Source organism: Ciconia boyciana, chromosome 7 (genome assembly GCF_034638445.1).
Source record: "Ciconia boyciana chromosome 7, ASM3463844v1, whole genome shotgun sequence".
Taxonomy (NCBI): Eukaryota; Metazoa; Chordata; class Aves; order Ciconiiformes; family Ciconiidae; genus Ciconia; species Ciconia boyciana.
The window spans coordinates 16,743,479-16,763,045 of NC_132940.1; the positions used below are offsets into that span (position 1 = coordinate 16,743,479).

Consider the following 19,567-nt stretch of genomic DNA (forward strand, 5'->3'; position numbering starts at 1 on the left):
GGCGCTGCGGGGCCGCTGGCGGGGGCGGTGCCGGGGGGCGGGCGGTGAGCCCCAGGCCGGCGGTGAGCCCCAGGCCGGCGGCGAGCCCCAGGCCGGCGGCGAGCCCCAGGCCGGCGGCAGCCCGCTGTCTGGGTCTGCCACCAGCGCTTGGGCTTCGTGGCTGTTCGCCTGCGAGCTCTGTATGCCCGGGAGTCTTATTGTCGGGGGGAACCGCCTGGAAACCCAGAAATAAGACACCACACCCCACACACCCCCTTTATCTATAATGTGGATTAAAAGAGAAGACAATATTAAGGCCGAGGTGGCAAATCGTGGTGATAATATCCAGTGAGTTACTAGTTTGGAGCTTATTTTGAGATGTAATGAATGAAGTTACTAACTTTGCTCTTGCCAGCAGGTTTGGGTCTTGCCTACAGTCTAGAGGAGATTGGTGTTTACTGCAGAAAGTGTCCAGGAATGACCGTGAAGCCTGGAATAATGGCATGGGGTGGCACGTTGTAATGCACAGTGCAACATCTTGCATATATACAGGGACTCATGGGAAGAACTTGTGCTGTAACCTGCCGCGTCTTTGGTTGGGAGTAACTGGAGAATTGACAGGATGTTCCAGTCAGGTCATTTGTGAGAGCTCATTGCGGTGTAATTGTGGAGAGGCAAGTAAAGACATGGGCCCTTTCAAGTAGGTGCTTCCCACCGACACGAGAAAATCGTACTTCCACCGCACGGAGCCAGGGCGAGACCTGGAAGGCTGTCTGGAAGGTCTGGTCACTTGCACTCAAGAAAAGGCGAATTAGAAGTAGGGGTGCAAGGGAGAGCTGCTACGAGGATCAGGAGAACAGTGAGGGCGTTCAGGAGGCTGCAAATCAGAAGGAGGTTGGTAACCTCTGAGGTGCTGGAAGAGCCTTCAACGTGAGGGCACTGAGGAAAGTCATAACGAGGTTAGGGCAGAACTGTGGTTTATAGTTTATGAAAGGATTTTTCTGACATGGTTGCCCGGCACAGTCAGGTTTCCTTGGAATACTGCATTTGGCCGGCGCAACGTGCCATGCGTGTGGCTTGGCTGCAGTTCACAATAATTGTCACTTTGTCAGAGATAAACCCAGACCCTGCAAGAATCCCATTTTGTGGGGACTTAGGTCTGTGTCTTTAGGAAAATAGTACAGCTGTGTAGAAAATTATATACAGCTGAGGTATTTTTCTGAAAGGGGAGAAAATGTTAAGAGGAAATACTCCAGGGCAGATCTCTCGGAGCTGCAGGGCTGTGATTTAGCAATTCCCCCAGTTACTTAGGTGATACTCACTTGTGTAGAAGGTGTGGTTGAGTTTGTTTGTCTGCAGTTAGCTGGAAGCTTTCTGCCTCAGCACAGAAACAACTTTTCCATTTTCATAAAAGGAAAGAACAGTAAATGAAAATAAAGGATATTAATGGAGTAACTTCCCTCGTAACAGATTATCATGAAACTCATTCTAAAAGAATGTTTCGATCAAAAAGAAAATTAGAAAGCCCCCCTGGCATTCGCTGTGATCAAGTACAGGGACCAACATGTCATTCAGTCAAATGCGACCTCGAACATCACAGGTGAGAGTTTTTGTACTTTTGCATAAATGTTTTTTTAGATTTCACAAATAAAGATAAAAAATATTAAAATAAGTGACATTGCACCATTTCTAGGAGACCTGAGAGGAAAAAAACATGCTTTTAACACAGTATATAGAGAAAGCATTCTTTTGTAGTTTATATTTAGTAACTCAACAATTGCAGAAATATTTACTATAGCTTATTTGCATGGCTTCTAATTATAGGGAAGTGTATCGTCCTTGTCAATACCATCTGATTTTCCCTAAAAATATCAAGACCTAGACACTAACAGTCCCACAGCTACCACAGGTTTGAACACAATCTAAGTGAACCTTGCTCAGAGCAGGCTTAGTTATTCTTTTTGCAGACATTATTAGGAGCATTTCTGTGCTTCCAAGGTAGCTAATATTATTAACAATTGTCAGAAATATTTTGAATTTTTTTTTCTTGCTGGCAAGGTCAAGTTGTGGTGCTGTTTGGATCAAGCTTTCAGGGCTTTGCACTTTTTATGAGATGAACAAAGGCAGGATTTCAGCTGAAGTACTCTTGTAACCATGACACGCTCCAGAGTATCAACTGGTTTTGGTAAGCTCTGTCCATTGCTGTCACAGTGACATACAGCAGTAGCACAGGCTCTCTTTTCTCTCATTTCCATTGTTGAGCTTGTTCTAATGTGACTTATTTTGATGCTGTCAGCTGTCACTCAATCACAAATTGCTCTACTCATCGCTGTTCTCACTATCTAGTCATCATTGTCAGATAGAGCCTCACTCCTCTAGTCCATGTGCTAACATCAAAGAAACCATTCCTGCCTCCAGAAATTGAAAGTCCACCTAAGCAAAACAAAGCGTATAGGAAGAGGGTTATAATATATCTACAGTTATGATCATCTGTTCTTTATTTAGTTGGTGGAGCTCCATGTTTTTTATGTCCCAGAAGAAGTGTGGAACTTCAAGCTGAATACAGTTCCTGTAGCTCTTACTAGCAAATTCATCTCAGCCGGGTTTATAAGGTGAGTATAGTCTTAGGCTTCATGTACATGGTAGGTAGGTCCTTCACATTGTCCTTCAGTCATTTAGTCCAGCTGTTGCTCTATAGAGTACAATTACATCTGTCAGAAGAGACTTGTTCTCTAGTAACTTCTGCAGGGTAAGTGGTGCCCATAACTAGTGTTATGTTTATTTGGACTGTATCAGGCTTAGCTCCATTGCAGCCTTTGGTGTAGACCATTGAAACGCACTTCCAGAGCAATGCTAGTATTTCTGCAGAATAATTTATGTTGTAAATTCAGTCTTACATTCTTTCTGTCCCCTTGACCCTGATTATCTAATCTTGAATTCTTTTTGGAGATGGGCCAGCTTCAAGACAGAGTGGCTTGATGAAGGCGGGGTAGCTTGTCAATTCCCAGGAACAGAGGTATGATGATCTGAGCTCTTTCAGTCCAAAGAAAGAGCTTAAGCCATGTTTCTCAAGGGGAAGCATTACAGCCCATGCAACCACCAGCATATGTTCTTTCTTCTTCAGTAGTATTTCTGAAAGGTTGCACACAATGCCACATGCTATGTGTGCTCTCAGGTAGCTGTTTAGAGGACTTCGTGAAAGAATACCCTGGTTCCCAGTCCTAGGCCCAAACCTGGCACAGAGAGTTCCAGTTTTACTCTTTCCTAACTTTGAAAGTTTGTTTTATACTCCTAAACACTTTACTCACAAAATCCATGTGTATCTAGTGTGGTAAGAAGTTGTAGAAAAATCAAATAATGTAAAAATGTGTATTGAAACAGAGCTTTTACATGCACCTTGTCTGCTCCTTTGTACAACCTGTCAATTTAGCTTAAACTGCAGGGAATATGGTTTTTAACTAATTTAAATTTAGGCTTGTATTGTCCACTTAAGACAATATACTGTGTAGTTGAAAAGATTGACGGCAATCAGGTATGAGCATGTAGGGCAGAATGTATTCATTCTTGCAGCTTCTTTTGTTGAAAGGCTGCTCAAAACCAGAGGAAATAAGTGCACGTTTGCTGTTCTAGTCTCCAGCAGAGGTGCAAAATACACGGCTGGAGTGGTAACTTCAAATCATTTCATGTGATTGGACATCGGTCACTGCCCTCTGCTCTCTAGTGTAAATTTATTTCACCAAGGCTCAGTTCTGAGGCATCAACTTAAATTAGGATTCTCATTGATTTCAGTGGGTTTATATCTGTCTGGGTATTTGTTGCATGCTAATGAGTCTTAAATAATTGCTAATTAATTATTCTATGGGTACTGTGCAATGCTGCAGTACATTAGCACTAGCAATAACTAGCACCTGGCCAGTGTATCACTGTATTTAAAAACAAAAAAATATTTTAAAAAACTTCCTTGTTATAATCTGGGAGAGGGAACAGCAGCCTTGCTGGAACTAATGCTGTTTGGATGTTGTTGATAGCACTGTCCAGTCAGCTTGACAATCCTGGTACTGGCTGAGTCAGCTTAACAAAGGATTCCTAGGTCTACGTACAGGACGCTTCCATTAATCATGAAATTAGAGGAAAATATTAAGTGTGTAATTGGCTATGGCCCTGAGTTCTTGTTCCCATGAACTTGATTTCTCAGCCTCTGTGATCTTTTATTTATTCCTCATTCCTCACCACAGAAGCCATACTTTTGTTATTTCTAGATGAGAATGCTGCAATGAACTCTAGTTTGCATTACTTTTAAAGGAACACCCTGAAGCAAATGACTCGGATGTGACTAGTCTTCTGCTAGCCAGTGGCAGCAAGTAAGAAGTATCTTATTATATGTTCCTAGCAGCTGCACTGGCAAATAATTTTCAGATAAATTTCTGCCCTATATCTCCGGTTCTGTATACCTAGATAATTTTCTCCCATGATACACTGTGGTTACTTAGATGTTTTCCCTGCTGTTCATAAATGCCTTAGGTTTAGATTTCCATGCTGGTTTGGATGGGCATTATCAGTGAAGGATGTGCAGTGTTAGAATTGCCTCTGAAAGAGCTTGCATTTGTGGGGTTTCAGAGGACCATTCAAGGGGCATATCTTCTCTGAGACATCAGCTTGAAGAAACAATAGTGAATGAGAGATATTTGAATTATAGATCATCTCTGTTCTCACATAAGACCTTGGAAGGATGTATATTGAATTAGGTATCCATCTTTCACATATTTCTTTATACATTTGAAATAAATTACATTAGGGCTAGTATCTGCGGCAAGTGTGGGCAAAATGGCTGGGGAAGAAATAAACAGGAGCTAAATGTACAGGGACCAAGCAGTGTGGCCTAGATGTGTCCACTCTGCAGACTTTGGTCTCCTCTGCTGCATGCCTGTGCTCCAAGGCAGATTTATGATCTTGAGGAGGGTCCTGTAAGTCCAGGGTGTTTGAAATAATGCAAGGGAAGCATTGTAGCCCACTGAAGTACTGTGTTTATGAGATGAAACTGAGGGCGTTTTTACATACCTAGGGTGTGACATGAAGGCATATAGGGCTGTTTGAACATGCAAACAAAACCTGACAGGTTAATGTTGAAGAGCTGTCCAAGTTGAAGGGATGGCATGTTCTTGTCTATACTGTTTACTGAGGATGCCATGTGCTATCCCCCAAGCTATGTCTGTGCGTTGCTTGAAGAGTGATAGCTGCCTGGGCCAAAATCATGCTAGGTAGTATACTAACACTTAATCAGCATGGGTGATTAACAGTCTCAGGTCTGCATTTGTTCCCTGGTGTATTTTATATGGCAGCATAGTAGCAATTAGAATTGTTTACATTGTGTTGCAGAGCTTTTGTATGCCTCTTGCGCGTTTGGTTTTATTCTGCAGAGATGCTTTTTATTTTATAGTGATTTTATACTCATTACTTTAATATTTGCATGGTTTCCAGTAGTACATTAAATGATGCAATTCATATTTGTGTCAGCTGTCTCATCCTCAAACTATGGTGGAAATGTTCACACTGCAGTGTTTGGTTTTGATTTAAAATACATTTGCATGTACGCATGCACACACCCAATTGTAAATTTGTGTTGGAGACAACAAAATCAAAGGAATGTGCCTGCTACTTAAAGTGGATGGTGATGAAGTCTCCTCTAGCCTTTAGTGCTTGAAGGGGTATGTTCTACAGTCCTGAACTGGCCCCACGAAACTTTGTCACCTATATGGAAATGCATGACTGTAGTTTCCAATGTTTTTGTGATTCATCTGCAGATGAGCAGGAGCATTCTGAAGGAGTAATTTTGAAATTTCAGCTGCTTCCATATTCTCCCTTTGTATGGGGTTCCTAAAATATGAATATTGCTAGTTAATGTTATGGCAGCCCTTGTAATACAGTCTACCATAATGTGATAGAATGTTCTGACTCTACCACACCAAGACTCTCTGGCCTATATGTAATTAGGTTCAGTTCTAGGACATAGTTCCCATTTTTGGTCATTCTGTCCATGGAAACCAGCATGTATATAGCATTATCTTCCCCCTCTTACTAACTAGCCATCACTATTTGATCTTACAGATGTATTAATGAATAACAACATTCTAGGGTGTCTCCTCACATCACATTAAGAGTGCTACGGGAGAAGCTTGGAGAGTACCTGGGTGGAGTTCCAGCTGCAGATGAATTCAGATTTTTAAAATGCATCGGGAAAAAACTAGCAGTGGTAAGTTAATATTTTTTTTCTTTAATGCTCTTCTGCTTTATAATGTAAACCACAGATTTCGTTCCTGCAGATTAGATAATATCACAAGAAAACAGAGATAATGTTAGAAGCACTGTTAGCATTTGTTTTTAAACATGCTGGAGCATAAGCTCTTCTCAGAGAACATCTGCTTCCCCAAATACAAAGGCACAGCTGGACAGGTATATTAGAAACATCCTTTAAAGCATCAAATGTAATTAGTTGCCGTCCAGTGAAAAGATGCTAGTTTTGATAAGTCAATGGATTAAATATGACAACTCTGGTTGCATTAAAAAAAAAATCTCCCTAAGGTCGTTATTACCAGTACATGGTTGGGAATATAGCACTGCAAGAATTTGCAATGGAAGCTGAGTGAAGTCAGAGTTCCTCTAATGGTTCCTGCTGTGACCTGCCCAAAAGCCTTTAAAGATCAGTCTCTGAATGAAAACTTCTCTGGATGTACATTTGTGTTGCAATAATTAGGCCAGTAATACAGCCTGAGATTGAGGTAATCAAAAAGCTACATCTCTGAATCCTAACTGTTCCTCACATTGATTCTCTATATATTTATATCTTACAAACTATAGCTAAAGATTAAATAAACTTGAAAATCAGTCCAACTGAAAGTTTGTTCATGTAATACACAAAGACTTAAGTGATGTACGTAAGTATAGAATACTTTTTTTCACTTCTCATTTCACCTCTGTTTCTATGGATTTGGAAATTAATTGCAAGCTGGAAATTTGGTGCTGTTCTTTCTTTCATTTGTAGTTGAGTTATCACTAAAATTACCCACATGGAAGAGTAGAATAAATACTAAGTAATGTGCAAAAACTAGGTGGAAAAATCTGAAGAGAAACTTAAAGACTGTGACACAATCTGAATCTGAAAATGTGCATATGTCTTCAAAGAATTGAGATGTTTTTAACTTCATGATAATAAGTAAGATGGTATATTTTCTTCCCCACTGATAGTTCTGAGAGAAATGCAGAAATTTTCCAGCTTCCTTTAGAATGTCAGGATTTAATAAAGTATTTTACTTTAATAGAGAATTAAAGATATTGTTAGATAAAAGTGAAGATTTTTAGCGACAGATTAAAGATATAATTTTAATTTGGGGTATTTACCGTTGCTTGTTGTTTAACTTTATAACAAAGTATAAAGCAATAAATCAACTAACAGGTTTATTTGTTGTTTAGGGTCATGGTAACCTCATTGAGTTACATCTCCATTATCAAATATTTGTTGTGTGTTTCTCCGCCCCCCCCCCCCCCCCCCTTCTGTTTCACAACAGTAACAACGTAAGTAGTACTAAGAGCTGCACCCTACTTGCAAGTAAGGGCCTTTAAGTGAAAAAGAAACATAAACCAAAACCATGTTCATTTGCTCTTCCTTTTCTTTCATACAGTCTGTGTCTCTTAACAGTGAATCAATGGCATTGCCCGGCCATTATTGAAAACAGAATTTGGCCCCATGTTTAGTTCAATTTAATTATTTAAATGTAAGCTCAAATTTCTTTTTTTTTTTTTTTTTCCCTGTTGGAGCACATCTTTCAAATACACATTGATTATCTTAGACTTTGTTTTTAGGACGACTGTTGAAATCTGAATGTGTATATCACACAAAGAATATCAAAACAATAAATACAAGAAGACATAAGAGAGTCAGATTTTTTTATATATACATTAAATATTTTGCAGTGGTGTATCAGGTAAATAGAGAAAATTATGTTAGACTCAGCATTTCTATTCAGATTCAGCTTGAAGCAACCTCTGGTAAAGACAGTCTAAGACCTTCTTCTGCTGTGACTGTTGGATCAGGTCCTTTGAACCATAAGAGAAACTGCAAAGGATGAAGAAATTTATTCAGTACATCCATGTACTCTTGTGGGTCTGATTTAGATTTTGAAATATAGACAAAGTTTCAGTGCCATGTCAGAAAATAGAATCATATTCTATGTTCCTTCTTCCCCATCAGGCCATTACAGAAGATAGTGCTGGTTAAGAAAAATGTAGTGTGTAAAGATGATGATAGAATACAGAAATTAAGTCTTATGCAACATTGTTGGTAAAAAAGTATTTTATTGGTTACGCTTCCATTCTTTATCTTCCAAGGTGAAAGCAAAGCAAGAAACAGAACTGGAACTGAAGTTATTTGCTCCCCCTTATGTAGGTATTGTATGGCTTTTAAGCTACCATTTTCAGAAACTTTTTACATTGCACATTTCCTTTTTTGTGTCTGATTAATATACTGCATATTTTAGGCAATTTATCCTGAGTTATATTTATTACCTGGAGTGGAATACTTTGAAGATGTTTATCCATTATCAACATCAACTCAACAGAGACATCACTTTAATGCAGAAGCTAATGGATCAAGATTATCCAGTCTACCCCAACAAAAACCTGAAAAAAGCAAACGATTTTTAGAAAGCATACAAAGCAGTCATTGGCTAGAAAATCAGGAAGTGCACAGTCCTGTGAAATGGGGTGAGAAAGAACCTGTTCCAGTTTTGCACACAAAACATGAGCAAGACCATAACAACAGGATTCAAGAAAAACAGATACAGTTTAGAGAAGAAGGTAAGTTTAACCAATGTAGTGAAGGATGATGATGAAGAAGGAGAAGAATAGCTATTATGGTTAACACTTACAATAAAATAATATTTCTCTTTTCCAATATCAATTATTATGCAGATCAAAATGGATCTAGTGGATCTCTCTTCGCACCAAGTAATTCAAATCCTGCAGACTGGGAGTCTGGAGAGAGTGATATGTTATTACAGACCTCTCAGAAAAATCATCTCAGCCAGAATGAAAAGGAGCATAATACTCTTAAGTGGAATGACAAAAACAAAGGAACTGCTCTTACTCTTCATGTAAACCACAGTGATGAACAAGGCCAGAATAACCAAACACCCCAAAATCACATTAAATATCAAAAGGGTACTACTCTTAATTGTCATCTTTTTGCTAAAGCATGCGTTTTAGAAAGTTGGCAGAGTAAAGCTGAGTTTTAAGAAATCTACAGTTACAGCATGAGTTGGAATATTGCTATCAGAAGAATAGTCTAATTTTAATAACAATAACAATAATAATAATATCTTTCAAAGAGCTGTATTTTTTACTTTGGACGCATCCTTTATCACAATATAGTGATACAGGGAAACACTTCACTATAGTTGATGCATTTGTCTAATCTTGTTACATGAAAATAAATTACTAAGCAGCTACTGTAAAGACTGGAGGATAATGATCCCATAATTCAACAGCAATTTTAAATGAAAAAATCTTGTTATCAGTACATCAGGGAAAGCGTTTAGTCACTTAAACTTTCATTGTCATCTTATCCCTGGCTACATTACTACTGAAGAGGAAGTGTTTCCTCCCCCGCCCTCCTATATAACGTTTATTTATATGCTATCGAACAGTGGCATTCCTAAAACTGAGAGCTGGGAGAACTCTTTGAGCAGACTAGAGTGAAAATAGTACAGAAGCATGGAGGGCTTTAAAGCACACATAAACTAGATAACAGTTCTGTGCCAAAATAGAAAATGTTGTTTGGAAGAGACCTATTAACTACTACTACTTTAAAATGTGGTGTCTTATGGATACTGGGGGCCATTAAATCTCTGAACAGTTTTCTAGTGTTAGTATTCCTAAATTTTTAGTAATGACCAAGAAAGAAATTATTGACACATTTAAATTAGATTTGATTGACCACTGTTATATTAACATCAAAATTATAACAAACTGGTTTTGAGGAAATACTTTTGAAAGACAAGTTTTAATTTCAGTAGAATTTGACAGTTAATGTATAAAAGGTGACCTTTATTCTATTGCAAAATTTTAATGAATAATTATTAAATGAGGCAATATTCATTTTTTCATAGGTATGGGCACCTTATAGATCTCAGTTAGAATGATTTTCTGGATATCCAGTACTTTGAATAAGAAAACAAAAATTTGGATATTGTCTTCTTTGAGACGTGTCTGGAGAGTGTATTAGAAAAGGCTTTAATGGATGACTTTTCAGTAATTTCAGTTTCCAATCATAATCTGTCAAAAATAGCTTTGTCCCTCCATCATCATGTTAACTGATACTAAGTATGAGACCACTTAATATACAAATATATATGTATATCTACATATATATGTGCATATATATATATATATGACTGAAAAGTTTTCCAAAGCTTTATTTTACATGATGAAGGATGTAGGATTTTGTAGCATAAAGTAAAGGTAATGTCTGTCAGCAATTTTATCTTGAAATATTTATTGTATATATTTTAAAGCAGATAACATTTATTAATTAACATTTAAATGCAAAACATTTTGCTGTCCCTTTCTTTGCTGGCTATAGTTTGCAGGGGATCTTCAGTCTCTGAAAGGCAGAAAGTGTTAGATACAGCATTAGTTTAGGGAAGGTGAAATAATTACATGGTTTATCTGTGATAATCTTTCCTCTACTAGTTACCAGAATTAGTTAGATACAAATTGTCAAAACAAAAATACCTTTTTTACCTTTATTTCTTTCCTTTGCTATTCACACAACATTTCCATACCCCAGAGATAAGACTATTTATTGGGTTGATTCACTGAATTTCTAATACAGGTTGGAAAGTCCAGGAATTGACAGTCAAGAGAGCTTGAATTTTGTGAGTATGTATTTTGATCATCATTATCCTCTCACAGAACTAAGCACCAAACTGTTCATTACAAACACGGAAAATAATGACCACCAAAAAGATACCAAACTGAGAAGAGACAGAACACAGGATGCTGGAATTCCTAAAACAATGAAAGACCAAACCACAGAATATGTACACAAACCCCAAAGGTCAGTAAATGATGATTCTGATAAAATAATGGGTAATGTTAATTCATAACTAGAAATGCGTTTTACAGACTTCAAATACATGAAAGAAAATGGTGAAAAAACCCCATTTTGTTACGTGAATTTTCACTTGCTTCTTTGGTTTTCTCTCTAGCTTGCAGCGATACGGAACTGGCAAGTCTATAGCTGATCCTGGTGAAAAACTGGATAGTCAGGTGTGTTTTTCAAGGTAACATATTTGCAGTAAACATAGTCCTCCACCTATAAATAGTCTAATGAGTTATCTGTCGTGTAAAATTATAAATATGAAATATTCAAATATAGACTTTAGAGTAATTAAGAAAAGTTAATTCATGCACTGGTACTTTGCAGATTTCCTGATGAAAAATCAACTATATTTCTAAACAGTGAAATCATCAGAAGCTATACCTCTGGTTATCATTTAACAAGAACTACATATACAATAAGTATCTCCATCTTATTAATGTTAGCTGATTTTTTTTACAGTTTCTTGACAGTAACATTGTATTATTTTTTTTTGGTGACATTTTTATGATTTTATATTTCCTGTGGGATAAATCTGTCTTCTCTGGAGCAAAACATCTGATAACAAAAACGATAAAATTCTTTAAAACATATGTATGATATAGTCATAACATCAGAATAAGAACATATTTAGGAAGACACAGGACTCGCATGCAATCATACAGCATAATAGCTGTCACTATTAACTGTCCTCTGTGAGCTCTTGTGCAGAAGTGATTGTAGTGGAGTCTTATGAAAATACTAATGAAATTGAAAATCTGCTATTATAAATTTTGGTTTAGAAATGGGCAGTCCAGACTTGATAAGCAATGAGCCAGATGGCAGTGTTGAGGTCCATTATTCCTGGTCTTGCATGGGCGTGTCAGTAACTTGTGGGGTTACGGACATGGACAAGAACAATTAGCAGTAGTCTACATTTTTGTCCATATGTTCTCTGCAATGTAAGTGTTCAGTGTTCTGATTTTATTTGCAGAGGTCCAGCTGTTTGTAATTTAGTAATCATCTGTACTGGTAACAGAATAGAAAAGCTTATATGCAGAATTCAAATTCAGCCCTCCCATTCACACAGGCCACTTTCAGGGCATATGCCTACTGTAACTATTCAGGATTATGAGTTCTGTACTTATAGTTGTGTCTTTTGACTCTCTAGGCAGATCAAAACAAGCAAAATCATCTTACTTGTCCAAAAGAATATATTTCACCTCCTAGTCCGCTTTTTCTGGCACTTCCTGTAAATCCAGCTCAAGTTCCTGCAATTCAGGCAGAAGGTGAGTATATGATTCCAAGAAATTGCAGGGGAGTGAACATTTAATCAAGACTGAATAGTTAATGAAGACAGAAATACCTACTTTATGAAAGAATTTGTACATACATTCATTCACAGTATTGTTACAAATTTTAATTTGTGGGTGGAAAATTCCAGGCATTTATAATTGTATGGGCTGTTCATAGAGCGTAGCAGGTTCCCAGTGCTAGAAAACCCAGCTTGTGGACTTGGGGATGGAAGGAGAAAAGGACGGAGATTGGGTGAAATACTGCTGGCTGATGTGCAAATGTAGCAAAGAAAACCAGTAGTAGTATTGCTGAGGATCATCTGCTGTGGTGGAGGAGGAGGAGGATAGTGAGAAGATAAGTGATTGACCTATTGTTGCAAACTAGTGAAAGTTTGAGATACTATCCTGCCTATGACCAGCTGGAGTTTAAGGCAAGATTTTGCTACAGGTTATATTGCAAAGTATTTTGAGAAGGAAATAAGAGTCTTTTGGAGGCTTTTTTGGCTTCATGTGGAAAGAGTTTTCAGTGCATGCAGTGTGTATATATATCTTGAATATATAGTTTTAGTATTGCCTAGCCATATAAAAGGGTGTTTACGTGTTTGTGTGTGTGTATGAATGCCTGGATGCATGCTGGATTTCTCACTTTTTTCTAATGCACCAGCCATTTCCAAAAGTCAGAGCTAGTTTATTAAAATACAAGAATTTCTACTGCCTGTTCTGACAGAGCTTTTGGCATGATTTATGATGGGTGCATTACAAAAATCTTGACTGATCCTTCCTACTTACAGTATCCAGATGCTTGCTAAATATAATTATAATATCTTTAGAAAAGAAGGTGGTAGAACAATTGCAACGAATGAAGAAAGACAGAAGGCACATGGAAAAAACTAGAGAAGAACTGATCAAAAAAGCTAAAGGGCTACTGGAACAAAATAAGCTGAGGAGATACGACGGTACACTTCTAATTTATTTTGGAATTTGGAATGGTTGAGAAATGACACTGAAAACAATGTGAAAATTTTTGTGTCCTTGTCAGTGAGCTTAATTACAGAGAGAGCAGTTTGCTAACCAATAGCTCCAGGAAGGCTCATTTGTATAACAGCATGCTGGAAAGATTCAAGGTTGCAATGTTTCCTTCCACTTTTTTGTGGCAGTCTTATAAATCTAAAAATATCCTGGCTTTTATAAACCATTCAAGTTGTGTCCCATGTACATACAGTGCCCAGACAGCTACTGCAGGCCGCTTCTCTGTTTGAGGCCCAGGGCAGCTGACATATTCTAAACCTGCCTTTAGCTGGTGCTTTCAGAGGTTTTTAGGGCTGATAGGGCTTCCGGTGAAATTGCCAGCATACTTTTTGTTCCTCCTATCTAATGGTATTCAGCTTATGGCATGGAAGTTACAAGCCTGTCGTGACAAGCTTGACAAACCTTGTTTTTTAACAAGGTAAAATCTCATTAAAATCCCACCCAAATTTTCTTTGTAAAATTAGTTTCAGGTTTATACTTAAAGTGTCCTCCCTAAGTCACATTCCAGTTAGTTATACAGAGATGAAGTTTAATCACTTTGATGTTTTGAGAGCATTTTCTTTTTAGTTAAATACAGCTAAATCACTAGGAGTCTCAACTGTTATTTGTAGCTTTGTTGAAAGGAGAAGACAAGCCAATTCTTCCAGTTATTCTCTAAGGGCATGGCTACACTGCACTCTGCAGCATGGTGAAGTTGTATTTAAAAAAACAAACAAACTTGGGTACTTGAAGCAGCAAATCTGTAGTAGCATGGAGCTGCAAGGCAAGCTAATTTACCTTGCTGAGATAAGCCCTAAATGGCTCCTGCATTGTCTTAAATTATGTTATTCAGTTATGGAAAATAAAGGTTATTTCACAAGGATTCCTACAGCTTCTGCAGGTTCTTTAAGAAGCATCTCTACCTCTGAATTATTTTTATCATCAGACCTGTAAAGTTTCATAAGTAAGTGCATTTGCAAACATGTTTCTTCACAAGGTATGAAGGGAAGAGCATATTCTGTAGGAACAGTGACCCAGTCTATATTTAATATCCTCCTAAGATTGCCATGCTGACAGTCACTCTCAGTTACGTACCGTATAGTCCTCTAACAGCTGGGTTCTCTTTGGTAAGTTTCTGAGAAGCACTTGTCCTGATTTCCTAAAATATGCCTTGAAAGAAGGAATCATTTAAGAGACTTTGCAGACTACTGGACATATGTGGCCATAAGGCTGCCACACTCGATACAGGGAGATTTATGTGCCAGCTGCTGATAGCACATTAACAACATAGGAGGAATCATAGTTAAGTGCAAAGGTAAATAACTGTTTCCCATAATCTTGGGACTTCTGTATAAAACTAAGCTGTTCAAAATCTCTGTCCCTGCAGAGCTCAAATTTTGCATAAATCTACAGTGCTAAATATTCTGCTACAGTAAAGCTGTGGACTTCAGACTGTGGTGGGCATACCAGTCTTCACAGGTCTGGAGCACTTATGGTGCAGCTGAAACCTGCAGAACAGCCAGGTTGAATGAAATTTTGGTTTTGGACCTTGTGTTATATCTCAGTGGACAGATAGAGCCTTTTGTTGCAGGTGATTGTGTGAAAATTCAGTTGCATTCATGGTGAATGTCATTTTAATGAAGATTTTCACTAATTGCTTTTTTTAAAGAAACCTACTGCCATGTTTTAATGTGTCCATTGGCCAACTGAATCTTGTGAGATCAGTTGGTCATTACTGTCTTCAATAGACCTTATGATAAGGTGAACAAGACCAAACAGTATTACTGTTTTCCTGTGTAGTTCGTCAAGAATGGAAAAAGAAGTACTTTGAAACTAAGAAAGCTACAGTTTCACTGGAGGACGCTTTAAACAAACTGCGACAAGATTTAGAACTTTACCACCAGAAATTACTCTTGCAGTTGGAAGCCAGAGATAGCCGAAAACAACCAAACAATATGACAAACTCCAAGGTATTTGCCTGTATTATTTAAACTCTCTTTTTTTACTGTATTATTTAAACTCCCAAAAACAGCCTGTTTTTTGTATAAAATATAAATTAAAGTAACAAATGCATCACCAACCAATGACTTGGAAACTAGCTTTAACAACCAAATGTCCCTCAACAATCTGAGGTATAGAATTACTTCAGCCCATTCTTCTCAAAAAGACTGAAGAAGTGCTTGAGTCTGAGCATTTGATTCTTTCTGCTTTGTGTTTGTGTACAAATACTTTCTCATAACAAAATCCCCTTTTATTCAGTATGATTAATGAATTGTTCAGTTCTATATTGTTCTCATCATCCCAAATTTCACTTACAGAGGTAATGAATTCTAGTTGTGTTTGGAGGAAAAGAAACATCTCTGAGGCTTTTGGAGTGGTTGCACCTGAACTGTTGTGCAACTGTGAGTCTCACGTTATGTTGTTGGAGTCAAACCATGGGAAGTTCAGAGAGGAATTAAAAAAAGAAAAGATAAAAGAAAAGGGGGAAACACCTTCCCAATAGTTGTATCTGCTAATTTTCTAAATGTGTTAATGGAAGCAAGTCTGTTGGCGAATCTGAAGCTAGGCTAGAAAAAATAAATGTCCCTTTCTTGTGTATGAAAGGTGGGAGAGTGTATATACAATCTAAGAGTGTATATTATATACAAATGTGTATTATTTGAGCTATCTTAATATAAATATCTACAATATACAAATATTAATAGGGTTGATACTACATTATATTACTAGCTATGTTCAGATATGTTATTGCTCGTTTTGGGGAGGGATATCAGGTTTTTTTAGGTCTCTGGCTAGGCACAAAGAGGCCTTATGTGAAGGATATGCAGAACTTAACATGCATACAGCAGTTATTTATTGGCTAGCACACACAGAAGATAGCTAAGACTTAATGAGCTATTAGGCTAAGCACAAGTATGCTCTCCACCCTTCGTAAGCTACGTGCTGGCCAGGCAGGCGTCAGTCAGGTGGGAAGAGTCGCGCTCTGGGGAACAGATGCTGCTGTCTCTGGTTTCCCCTCTTTCACCAGCTTTGTCCTCACTCGTGACTGTCATGGTTTAACCCTGGTCGGCAACTAAGCACCACGCACCTGCTTGCTGCCCAGCCGTCCCCAAGCAGCAGTCGCTGCCCCCCGGCCAGCTCCCCCCAGTTTATATACTGAGCATGATGTCATATGGTATGGAATAGCCCTTTGGCCACTTTCGATCAACTGTCCTGGCTGTGCCCCCTCCCAGCTTCTTGTGCGCCTGGCAGAGCATGGGAAGCTGAAAAGTCCTTGACTAGTGTAAGCACTGCTCAGCAACAACTAAAACGTCAGTGTGTTGTCAACATTATTCTCATACTACATCCAAAACACAGCACTGTATTAGCTACTAGGAAGAAAATTAACTCTATCCCAGCCGAAACCAGGACAGTGACTCAACCCAACGATATGGTGATTCCTCAGTAGCCCCCAATTAGCCCGATGGCCCTGCCTGTTTTTTTCCTGCATGACTGTGTACCTTTTGTGCTGTCTCAGTGGTCTGAGCCAGCGTTACACACCTGCGCAGTGTCAGAGCTGGGACTTGGACCCTTGTATGCAGGCAGCTACACCCCTGGGTGGGGAGAAGCTTACAGCGGGAGCTCAGAGATGAGAGGCTACAGATAGCACTTAATGACTCCTTGTATGGGCAACTTTATCGCATCATTTGCTTTAGCTGGCACTTTAATAGCATTTTTAAAGGCTTGGAACATCAAGAGATTACCACATACACCCCCACCCCTCAGCGTTACTGACTTCAAGGGACCACGGCTAACTTACACGAGCTGAGTATTCAGAACCTGCATTTTGAAAACACGAATTTGAGTTTTACAGGTTAAATTCAAAGATAGGCCCACCCACAGCTACTGCTGAAATGATGTGCTGTATAACCAGGAGTTTATCTGCACTAAACATCACGAGTGTAGCAATCTCATGACAGAGTGATGCTAAGCCTGTGAGAGAAAACAAATATGATTTGAAGTATGCCTTTTTATTATAAATGGGGAGTAGCCATAAAAGATAATTGCAAAACAATGTGCTATTACTCTGGAGCTCTGATCTGGATCTTAACTTCCCAAAGCAACAGGGAGTGGAAGAACCTCCGTACCCAGCTGAAGGGCTGGCAGCTGAAGGGAGCTGCCCTCTCTTGGAGAGCAGACTGCTTACAAACCAGAGACAGCCCAGCACACTTTAAGGACTGGAAGAAAGCAGGGGAGTTGGAAAGAGTTTAGAGGATTGTTTCTGTGGTGATGTAAGACCCAATGAATGAAGAGATGAACTAAGGATGCACGTAAAGTTTTATTGTTGTTGTTTCATATAGAATTACACAATCATCCGGATTACTGCAGTGCAGCATGAGCTTGATCAACTGAGGAGGAAGCTGGATGATACAAAAATGAAACTCATAATAGAAATTAAGGTACTCTGCCTTTTAATTAACACAGTCAAAATGTTACTATGTATAAAAAACCTTAGATCTTCCCAAACATTAGATGATGTAAATATTTGCTGAACAGTTCTTGTTTTATGCTGTTAGTTTTATGGTGTTAGTTGTCATTGTAGCTTTATCACTTTAGCCAAATTACTCCAGAACACCAGGTTATTAGATGATTTTGAATGCATGGCATTCAAGCACTTAGATCTTCAAGGTACTATGTAAGCTAAGCTTCACAATCTCTTTCATAAAATTTCCATTTCACTCTAAAGGTAATTGAAGGAACATACTTTTTGAGGCACTGATCAGTAGTAGACCATGACTAAGAAAAAAAACCCAAACCTGGTATAAAGAAGAAAAAAAAAAAAAAAAAAAGAGAATGGCTCTCCAAGCAGATGGCAGTCCTCTTCGTCTGCTTTATTCCATACCAGTGCTGCCTGTGGCTCCCTTTGGAAGGAAGATGATGGTACCGACCTTCACATTGGATAGCTTTTCAGCTTTGAATGCTTGAAATAGGAGTCCTCTACATCACAGAGATTCCCCATGCCCCTGTTTACTGGGTAATCTAGGGTGGATGTACTCATTATGCCTCCTCCATTGTATAACAAAGAGTGGCAAGAACAATGAATTTCACAGTTGTCTCTTAAAAACACCAAGGCAAAGTACAGAAGAAAGCAGTGCTAGAACTAGGCTATCTGATTAGACATGTAAAATGTTAAACATGAAAGATAGATCCTGTATTCAGCCATCCTGTATAAAATTCAATCTTAGTTATATAAACCCATATGCGTGTCAACTCCAAAAACTTCCTTAAATTGCAGTTCCTTAAATTACTGGGTTTTTTGCAGATGAGAAAGCAGGCAGCATCTGATTTACGAGCACTGAGAGCGGAACTGACACAGAAGAAGATTCATTCAGCTCTAATTCTCCAGTCCAGAAAATCAGGAATTTAAGAGGATGACATGACTTTAACATCTGTAAATTCTTCAGAAGCTCTGTAATGTATATAGAAGCTCAGAATTTCAGAGCATTTGTTTGTATGTTCTTGAAGTTACCTTGTAAAAAGACATCAACTATATAAATGTTGTAGAATTTGTATACTAGGTTACTACAGTAACCTGAGGTACTGCAGCTGAGGTACAGTGCTGAGGTACTGCAGCTCACTTCTTGTTAAATCTCACTCTTACTATAAGATCAGTCAGCTACTTAAATATACAGTTTAACCTAGTAACATGTCTAAAACAAAGCTAAGTTATTTTAAAAGTGCAAATTAGTGAATTGTGTAACATGACATTGGTATGCTGATGTTCTTTCATTAACAAAATACCTACTAAGCAAAAAACCTATAATCTATAACCTCCTGTTCACATGCATTTAATTTTGGAAAATTATTAAAATAAATCTTCTGGAGAACTACAGCAACAGTAATCCTTTATTTAGGTATTTACTGAAGTATATTGTTGTCATTATTAGTATACCTATCTATAAATTACCAATGAATTATTACCATATTATTATGAATTATGAACAAAATTTCAGATAATCTCACCTTATTTCCTATCTAGCTGTTTTTGTTCCCTCTCTTATTAGGAAAGCCACATGGACATTAATCTTCTTCTATAGTTAGTGGAAGATGCAAGCTGTAATGATGATCCAGTATTGCATACTCTGTTTTTCTTTAAGTTCAAGCTCATGCATGT

The 19,567-nt window shown here is 38.1% G+C and overlaps 1 protein-coding gene across 1 annotated transcript; it reads left to right on the forward strand.

Moving 5' to 3' along the window:
• Positions 1-60: 60 nt before the first annotated feature.
• On the forward strand, positions 61-19,321 carry SPATA1 (spermatogenesis associated 1). Its single transcript, XM_072867661.1, has 14 exons — positions 61-327; positions 1,450-1,579; positions 2,485-2,591; positions 6,112-6,229; positions 8,362-8,415; positions 8,511-8,829; positions 8,944-9,192; positions 10,945-11,089; positions 11,241-11,301; positions 12,282-12,399; positions 13,236-13,361; positions 15,214-15,383; positions 17,754-17,852; positions 18,716-19,321. Exons 2-14 carry the CDS (start codon positions 1,544-1,546, stop codon positions 18,818-18,820), a joined length of 1,707 nt encoding a protein of 568 aa, XP_072723762.1. The 5' UTR covers positions 61-327; positions 1,450-1,543; the 3' UTR covers positions 18,821-19,321.
• Positions 19,322-19,567: the final 246 nt, after the last annotated feature.